The sequence below is a fragment of the Agelaius tricolor genome, unplaced genomic scaffold (genome assembly GCF_023055355.1).
Source record: "Agelaius tricolor isolate 1412-34295 unplaced genomic scaffold, bAgeTri1.0.p SCAF_27, whole genome shotgun sequence".
NCBI lineage: Eukaryota > Metazoa > Chordata > Aves > Passeriformes > Icteridae > Agelaius > Agelaius tricolor.
In genome coordinates, this window is record NW_027269287.1 from 8,238,503 (window position 1) to 8,248,100 (window position 9,598).

General features: G+C 42.3%; 1 protein-coding gene across 8 annotated transcripts in view; it reads right to left on the reverse strand.

Annotated features, from left to right (window-relative positions):
• Positions 1-2,221, reverse strand: part of MCTP1 (multiple C2 and transmembrane domain containing 1) — a 212,687-nt gene extending 210,466 nt beyond the window's left edge. For 3 of the 8 annotated variants that reach the window (XR_011682564.1, XM_071448675.1, XM_071448676.1), the window contains exon 1: positions 1,086-2,220. Coding sequence is in view for 7 of the 8 variants with exons in the window: in XM_071448675.1 (XP_071304776.1) it covers positions 1,086-2,174 (1,089 nt within the window). In the remaining variant the exon portion in view is untranslated. Of the gene's footprint in view, positions 1-1,085 lie in introns of all 8 variants that reach the window. The other 5 variants (XM_071448672.1, XM_071448673.1, XM_071448671.1 and 2 more) reach the window with 4 other exon arrangements.
• Positions 2,222-9,598: the final 7,377 nt, after the last annotated feature.

A 9,598-nucleotide genomic window follows, 5' to 3' on the forward strand; every position in this document is an offset into this window, starting at 1 on the left:
AACCCTTTATAAGCATTATACAAGAGATAACCACAGTAGTTTCTAGTTATGCCAGTGATTACAACCAAAGCAACCCCATGACATAAAGTTACCTGCAGCAGCCAGATGCATTTATACAGCTTATTTTTGACAAAACACAGAGCACATCTTTTAGTTCAGCTACTCATTTCTCCCTGATTATGACCTAAGACAATTTATAATAATATGCATTAGTCAGTTATTCCTAAGAAAGGTGGATGACTGCTTAGAATTACACAAGATCCAAAAATACTCATATGTTTTGCACTTTTCTCGCAATAAATTTATTCCAAGATTCAGCAGTCCCTATGAACAGTAGCTTCACCGCACAATTTAAAAGCTGACAGTTGGAAGAGTTATGGCTTTGTTTACTGCCTTCTCCCAACAACCAGCACGAGTCTCCTAGACTGAACTGACAGCTGCATGAGACAGTACCCAGCCAAATAATTACCTACAATCTATTAAATGTGTACTAGTGGTTGTCTTTGTGTGTCTTGCAGAAATCAAAAGACATAGTAATTCAAATATGGATAACCAAACAAGCAAAAAGCCGAGATCAAAAAAGCCGTGCTGCATGTGTTGAGAGCAGACACCAGCAGAGGCGGCTCTCACAGACCTGCGAGGCGTGAGAGCGAGGGAAGCGTAACTCCAGCCTCCGAGACACCCTTCCTCTGCATGGTTTATGCAATGAAGGTCTGAGGGAGGTCGCTCCTGCAGCGGAGCAGGAGCACGCCTGGCAGCGGTGCTCCCCCGGCTCGGGCCCACGACACCGCCTGTCACGGCGTGCTGGGGGAGTGAATGCAGGGCTGCGACGCGGGATGCAGGCGGGACCGGAGCCGGTTCCCGAAGGGCTCTCTTCAATAGCGAGCGAGCGGGAGGAGGGCTGAGACTCAGCCGCGGCCGTCCTTCGCCTCACCTCAGCTCCTTTCCCCAGCGGCCGCCCTCCCACCTCTCCTTACCTCAGTTCCCTTCCCACCTCCTCTCCCCTCCCCAAGGATTACCACCCCTCCCGCTCAACCTGCCGACCCGGCCCCGTACGCAGAGAGGCGACGCGGGCCAGCACTCACCGCGCTGCTATCGCCGTCCTCCGTCCGCTGGTCCTGGATCCTGCCGGCGGCGGGTGATCCCTGAAGCAGCTGCTCCAGGCAGGCGGTACTGGGCAGCGAGGAGCTCTTCTGGTGCGACAGGTGCGCCCCGGGCCGGCGCCCCTCCCTGCCACCCGCCGGCCCCTCAGCGCCGGCGGCGGGCTCCGGGCGGCGGCCGGGCGGCGGCCCCTTGCCTTGGGAAAGCAAATGCTCCCGCAGGCGGCGCAGGGCGGAGCCGGACTCGCCAGCCGGCTCCAGCGGCTCGGCGGCCGAGCAGCATAGGTTGGGCTGGGAGGACGAAAAGACGCGGTCTAGCACTTGCCGCCGTCGTTTGAAGCCGCTCCACTTGCCGCCGGGCTGGACGTCCCCCTTGCTGCCGGCCGGCGGCGGCGGGGCGAGGGGCTCCGCAGTGCGGCGCTCGGCTGCTGCCCGCCCGCCGCCGCTCCGGCCCTTGCCCCCCAGCTGCAGGTTCTTCCACAGCCGGGCCTGGAAGGAAACTGCTGGCTCTGATTCGCTGGGCTTCTCCCCTGAGGTCACTCGGGGCTCCTTGCCCGGCTCCATCTTTCTCCTTCTGCGATGGGGGCAGCGGTGGCAGCGGCAGCAGCAGAGCACGACGGAGCTTGTCGCCCTCTCTCCGGTCTGGGGCGGACCGAAACGGAGCGGCGCCCGCTGCCGGAACGAGCGCAGGGCTCCGCCGCACCGCCCCCCGCTCAGCGTGGCGCGCCCGAGGGAGGATGGTGCTGCAGCCGTGATGTTGAAGAGAAAGGGAGGACGAAGCTGCCACCCTGGCCCATCTGGGCAGGAAGTTTGCCACCCTAAGCCCACAACCACCCTGGGTGCTCCTTCGGTGGCGGCGGGCGGCGCAAAGCCTGGCAAAAAAAGTTCTGGGCGAGGTGAAGGGGGAGCAGCGGCTCGCACACAGACAGAGAGGCAATGCAGGTGAGGGCTCGGCAGGCGGGGTGTGCCCTGCCCTCCGCCCCACCTGTTCCTGCGGCCGGGACGGGCTCCCGTCCGGGATGGTAGGAGGCCGCGAGTGGCGGAGCGTGAGCGCCCGGCTGCTGAGCTCTCCATGCGGCCGGGAAACACCCAGATCCTCGGGTGAAGATGGGAATGTGAGGCGGCTCCCTGTGCAGCAGGCATCATCCCCGACCCGCAGTAACTTTGTGGAGGGAAAGTTCAGTGGGATTTCCTCATACATGTACAGAAAGCGCTGCGGGAAATGCGGGCCTCGTCACTGGCTCTGTCCTTGGGCAGCGGCGGGTACTGAGTGCAGGGCCTGGCCCGGCAGGACCCGCCAGGTATGGTGGAACGAACCCTCAGCTCGTCTGCCGCTCTCGTATTTTTTAAATTAAAGAAAAAATTTTCTTATCATAGCATGCTGTACTAGTAGTCCCATCATTGCATTTTTGGATATTTCTTTTTTAATTAAAAGCACACCAGCAGTGTGATTTCAGAACAAATCTTTTGTGTTCCATGAAACAAACAAGCAAAAGAAATCTTTTTGTGTAGAGTGAGCCATACCTTTGTGCAATGTACTTTCAGGTTTCATTTAAAAAGACCCTTCTCACAATGGAGGATTTGGCCTCTATGTTTAACTTCCCTAATAAAGTTTGCAACCAGGCATTTGACAGTATAATTTTTGCTGAACAGAATATGAGGAAAATTAAAAATACTGAGATAAAATGGCTCCTTCCAAATCATCAGGGCTTTGGGAATTCAATCTAGAACATTTGAGAAAATAGCCAAAATAACCTCTGAACCACTGGCGGTTATTTCTGAGGAGTCCTGCCAGTTAAGTGACATTTTAGAACCAGAAAAAAAGCCATAGATAGTCATAGCAAAAAGAATAAACCAAAATGTTTTAAGATAGAAAATGACACATAAGTAACTGACTTTGATCCTTCACAGTGAATACAAATAATCAGCTTCTAACTACCTGAAAGCAAAAGCATGAGGTAGCAAAGCTCAAATGGATCAAGGTCTGGAGCAAGTTTATGTGTCCAAATATCTGAGTTGACATCTTTAAATCAAACAAGGAATTTGCTAAAAAGAAAACTCTGTAAAAGATTTGTTTCTTGTAAATAATGAGTTTACTCAATGAACAGGAATCAAAAGAATAAAAAAATAATTTTGTTCGCCAGCTATGCTGGGGACATTGAAAAAGGCTGAAATATATTTCTATATATTTATCTGCCTTGTATTTGACTCTTTCTATTTCCACCTTATACTTAAAACATAAAATAAGCTGCTTTTCAGATAAGTTTTCTGTTAAAGTGATGATGTTTCACAAAACCAGCAGATACAGGAAGACTACAGCAGTGTATTCAGCAGATCTTACTTTACTAAATATACTGAACTACTATCATACCTTTATATGACAGTTATTTTAACCAGTGATCACATTTTCCTATTAAAAAAAAGAAAAAAAGACCAGAAATTTGTTGTTTATATAGACATATTCCCTTCAGCAACTAATCTTGGAAGTACATAAGTACATGGAAGCTTGTAGTCTGGGAGGAGCGTACACAAGCTTTCATGTGGCTTGTGCTGTGTTTTTACTGTCCTTGCATTGAGTGGTTTCAAGTATCATACTGACAGGTCTCCTGATTCTTAATCCCCAGAAGCCAGCATAAACTTTCCTTACATTAAAATTGTATCATTACCAAATCTGTCCAACCTGCCTTCTTTTTATACAACCAGCAAGTAGATTTGCTTACAAAACAAGGGTCAAAGTATCTTCACCTGTTTAGTTGCAGAAACATGAATTGTCCTCAGGGCAAAATCTGTCTGGGCTGGCAAGACAGTAAATGGCTATGTTGCAACAGGCAGTGTGGGATTATTCTAAAATTAATTCAGATCAGGTCACCATAAGCAGTTTTACAGCACTGTGAGTCATTCTGCACATTGAATTACTTGAGCTAAATTCTTTTGTTAAAGTTGAAACAGAATTTGGCAGAAAGATCACAGCAAAACATCAAGCTACATTCAAACAGATTCAATCTCAATACTTAACAATAACATGGATTTAACACCTGTACAGATGAGAACAATACTTCTAAATATATAGATAAAACATTTATTAGCCTTATAAACAAGGATATCTGAAAATTTTTCTTTGTGCCATATTGCTTCAGTATTTTGAAAGCTAAAATAAAACAGGACAACAGTGACAGCAAAAAGAATTATTTGTTATTTCAAACAGAAACCCCAGGATATCAAGAATGTCTTCTTTATTCCAGCATATTAACTATACATCTCAAAAAGGAAGACCATTTGCTGAGGAAGGCAATTATCAGTGTCCTCAGAACTATATTTCATATATATATATATATATATGTGTGTGTGTGTGTATGTGTCATTACTCTAAGTAGTTTAAACTTATAAAGCAAATGTGCTACTCAAAGCTAAGCACTGTGTATTTTTTAAAAATACTCTCTAATACTTTTGTAGCCTATAACCCAAAGCCCCAAATTTCTCCAGTGCTTTAGATCAAATAAATGTTTGATTTGGTTTTGCTTATTTCTTGAAAACAAAGTTACTTTATTGATTCTGATATTTAGGTCATTATATATATCTATCTATATTTAGAAATATACTTCATTTTTTAGTTAACTCCTCTGTTTGAAACACCCTTCCTTTTTCCATCATTCAGAATACAGCAAAGATGGTAATATTTTGCAATACATACCAGACATTTATGGATATGATATTTGTTTAAAGATGGCCTTAGGCTCAAAGACTGAGCGTTATTATGATCTTCTCAGCCTGGAACCACATTTTAACTCCATTTGCACATTATTTTGCCTTGTTCTTTCTCAATGCTTCTTCTGCCTGAATCATTATGGATTTGTGTTCCCTTTTTTTCATCTGAGTTATGTTTCAGATCTATAACACAATTTTTAAGTATAGCCTCAAATGTTGTGTTTTGATTAGTTTTTGTTCCACAATAACAGTGGAACATTGGCATCCCACAAATGAAATTCAGGTCTTAGCATGATGAACTGTATCTCAGATGACTTCTCCCAACCTGTTGTAAGCAAGTTTCACATTATCAGGACAAACATATATCTTTTAACTCTTCTTGGCCATGGTTATTTTTACCTGAAGTCAGTTTCAGCTTGAGACAAGAAATACATTACAATATTGAAGCCAGAATAACTGAGAACTTTGAAATTTTGAAAGTATTTAAAGTGTATCATATGATCTTCAGGCAAACTTTGCTATAAACAGTATTATAAATCCTATCTTCACCCGCAAGTACACAATAATGAAAACATTTCTTCTTGAATTTTATACAGATAATTTTGCTCCTGCCACATAGGCCTCCTCTAATGTGATTAAACATCGCGTCTCACAAAGCCAATTGCCGCTTAGCTCTGCAAAATGCCTTAATGTAGTTTTGAGTATTTTTAACCAGCTATCAAAATTTTTGGGCTGTAACAATGGCAATATGGATTCAGCCATTAATCTAGGATAGTTCAGGCTTCAAAATGTTTTTGTGAAGCAGGAGGACCATTATGGGAAAGTACCATAAAGATTATAAGTTGCATTGTTATGAAAAGTTGATTCAATTTACTGGAGATTGATTTCCCTTCCTTTCATACACATCTTTGTCTCTATTATTTTAACCATATTGCTAGCTTTCTGCTCATGTTCTTTAGCTGTTTGTTTGACTGTTGTTTCTGATCCCTGTCACAGTTTTTCTAATGACATTTACAGCAAGGTCAAGTACAGCTTCTGGGAATAAAGGAAAGAAAAAGCCAAGTCACAGCGCTCAGCGCTGGTCTATATAAGCCATGTGCAGCACTCCAAATCATGTAGTCAGCCCACATGCCAGTCCACACACAATGGTGAGAAATCCAGCAAGACATTCTCACAGCTGAGAAGATGGAGGCTGCCCCTAAGCATCAAGATCTGCCACTCTTCTGATGTTAGCTGGCATTTCACCCTCAGAAACAGAGTAATGGCTCTAAGCTGAAAGACAGTAGGTTTAGGTTTCTTACAGTATTAGTAAGAAATTCTTCACAGGAGCAGGCTGTCCAGAGAAGCTATGAATGCCACAGCCCTGAAAACGTTCAAGTCAGACTGGAAGAGGCTCTGAGTAAACTGGTCTAGTGAGAAGTGCTGAGTAAACTGGTCTAGTGGGAAGTTCCAACTCCCTGCTCATAGCAGGGAGTTGGAACACGATCACCCTTAAGGTCCTTTCCAGCCCAACCATTCTGTGAATCTGTGATTCAGATTGCACCACTGAACATACAGCTCTTTTTTTAAAAAAGGAGTTCTGGCCCAGTTTTTCATCATCAATATTAGTACTAAATGCCAGTAATGTCAGGGTTAAATTGCAGTATTAATTTAAAAGTTTTCAGAGTGAATCTTTTTGGCAGTAGTCCCTGACAGCTTTCACATCTCTGTTGGAACGTCACCAGTGGTGAAGGTTTTTCCATTCCTGCAATTTCTTTCAAGCGTCTCCTGTTGACTCTGAAAAGGTGTATGAGGAACTGAATATGTACACCAACTACTGCAATACCCAGAACATTTACTGATCTTTATAGTGAACCTATGTTTATTTCAACTGCTACTGAATGAATTTGGAGAGAATGATTTTTTTTCCTTTCTTAAACTTTTACTAAATCACAGATTATCTCTTCTTAAAATCATTTCCCCTTCCAACAGCATTCCATACTCTCAAAATCTCAAGGAGATATAAGCATTATATAATTTTTTTCCATTAATATTGCTGACATTTAGCAGTGCCTCCCAATTCTACAAGTGGCACTACATTGCAATGAGCAATTTCAATTCTATTTGAAATGAAGGACTGTAAAAGAGTCATGTGATCTCCTTCATTTCCTCCTCATCCTGGCACTGGTGTAAGGAGGAGCAGGAAAAGAAAAGGTTGATTGGAGAATCATTTGGAGCTTGCATGTAAATATATATATATATATATAATCTGAATCACACTGTCTTTTCTGTTCTTTCATCAAACTGTTGAGCTCCTTTAAATATAATTTCATATCAGTTTCTACTTTTGTTCCTTTCTATTCAGGAATGAGTAATAAAGGATGAATACAAAGCAATTAATTCTTTATTAATACAAAGAAAACAACCTATATAAACATACATTATGACTCTTTCTTGTTTTGAACATATTATATATATCTATGTATTAGATTGTCTTTTCTTAAATAAATTCTTCCATAGACCATAGTAATTTCAGGCACAGGATGTAAATATTTCATTTTTCAGTCTTTGGAGTTCACCACATGGTCTTATGTTACACATTATAGAAGGCCAGTGAAGTTTAGTGCATTTTAAGCAATAAGCAATATTTATTGACTGCTAGATTTCTGGAGTACTGGCTTTAGATACAATTGTGTCAATTCTAAACTCAGTTAATTTATTAAGTTCAGTACTATGTCAGTTTTCCCCTGTAGTTTGACCTCAAATTTCTCTCCTTACTGCATTTTAATGTGAACATTCCATGATCTGTCACTATACTAGGCCTGGACCTGCCTTGTTTATGTACCCATCTGCTCTGCATCTCCCAAAGAAGTTAATTGCTGCCTTTTTCCTAAGAAACCCTTTACTACTTCCTTATGGATACTCAGGATTTTCTAAGACAGCATTATTATTTTAAATACATATTTTTCCTCTCCTTTGCAAAACTTCTGTTCTTGGAAAACCATTGTCTGCATTTCTACTGCTTGCTATTGGAACATTTTGAGTTTCTTCAACCAGGAATGAATTTAGCAGCTACATGACATGGCTTCTACAAACTATAAACCTAGTTGTATATAGCTGGCTGATTTTTTCCACTGAGTCATATTCTTTAAGCTGTTTCCCTGTCTGAGGATACTGAAAGCTATCTGGTATGGAATTTAAAAATACCTTGATTCTTAATTTTAACTATTTTATCTGCAAGTTCAGCTTTCTTGTTATAGCTGCTTATGATCTTACCCAAATAAAATATCACTTGGCTGTTTCTGTCCTTATTTTTTTTCAATTTGGCTGTCTCCATACTTACTCCCTTTTTTCCCCCCAAATTTCTGGCAGCACTAAGAATCCAAAGTGATTTCTGTAACTGTATAACTGTGCTCTAATTGAATATCCTCTAATAAGGTTTTGGCTTTGATGTATCCATTCAACTGCAATCTTATTTGACTGCCACCTTTCAGGCTTCGAGAAGCTTTGTTTCAAGTGGCTTATGGCGATTGAGAGAGACGGGGACGGGTGACTGGTGATCAGAATCCAAATTTTCTGTGGCCTACATATGCTTCTATACCATTCTAGGAAAGCTAGTAATTTTTTACTGCAATGATTGAGTTAATCATCACACAAAGTAACTTAAACATTTTTGAAACATCTCTTCTACTTGCAGAAGTTGATTCAAGCTTCTTCCCTGTTGCCAGTCTGATCCAATCCTCTTGTAATCTTCAAAGCTCTGCTTGTTCTTGCCAAGGCATTCTGTTTATCAAATCTTTTATGCTTATCAGGTCCAAAGTACTCTCTCTCTTTGCAACAACCCCTTGTAGCAGTCCTAGAGTAAAAAGATTTTAACCATAGCCCCAGTATTCTGATATTTGACATGACAAACTACCATTTTCTCTTTACCTATCCTCTCCAAAATCTTCCTCAGTACTAGGACCCATCTTTGTAGCTGTCATTACTATTTTATTCTCTACTATGAGCTTCTGTATTTTTCTTTTTTTTTTCTGCTTCTTCTTTAAAATATTTATCTTCTTTAAAAATATTTGGGTATTGTTTGGGTATTTTATTTATTTATATTGGGTATTTTATTTTATTTTATTTTAGTCTACTTTTATTTTGTTCTGGCTCCCAGAACAATGACTAGCCCTTGGCACCAGGTACTGGTGCAACTGTTGTATTGCCATTCACATAGCCACAGAGCCTTGGGCTGTTTCCTGAGTTTACCTTGTTGCTTTTCTGTTCTCCCCGTTCTTTACATCTTTCAGAGCTGCTGATCACCTGCATGCTGGATAAATGACAAGACCATCTGCTGCTCTTCTTTGGTCTGCATCCATTATCCATCTCCCTTGTGGCTGTATTAATCCAAACATAAAGCACACTTGGGAATGGAGGAAGGAATAAAAGAACTGTTCCTACCAATGAAGTCCTTATGAGCACCACATCCACTGATCCACTCTCACCACAATGGTCCCTGCTGCTATCACATAGCCTGTGAATTTGGAATGATAAAAGGAGAAATAGCTCTGAGCATATATTCTGCCCCCAGAGACCAGTGAAGGCAAATGGTAACTTTATTCCTTTCCCTTAATGCTCAAACAGTAACAAGAATGCATGCTGTCTCCCTCAGCTCTGCTAATACCGTAGTGGACATGTCAGCAGTGGCACAAGTCTGGGCCCTTAGATATGAGACATGCCTTTGACTGCCCTCAGATAAGACAGTGTCCCATATCCATGGGCAGTGCTATGTGGTGCTGCTTCTGGTGCACAGGTTCCATGCCAGCAGGTGC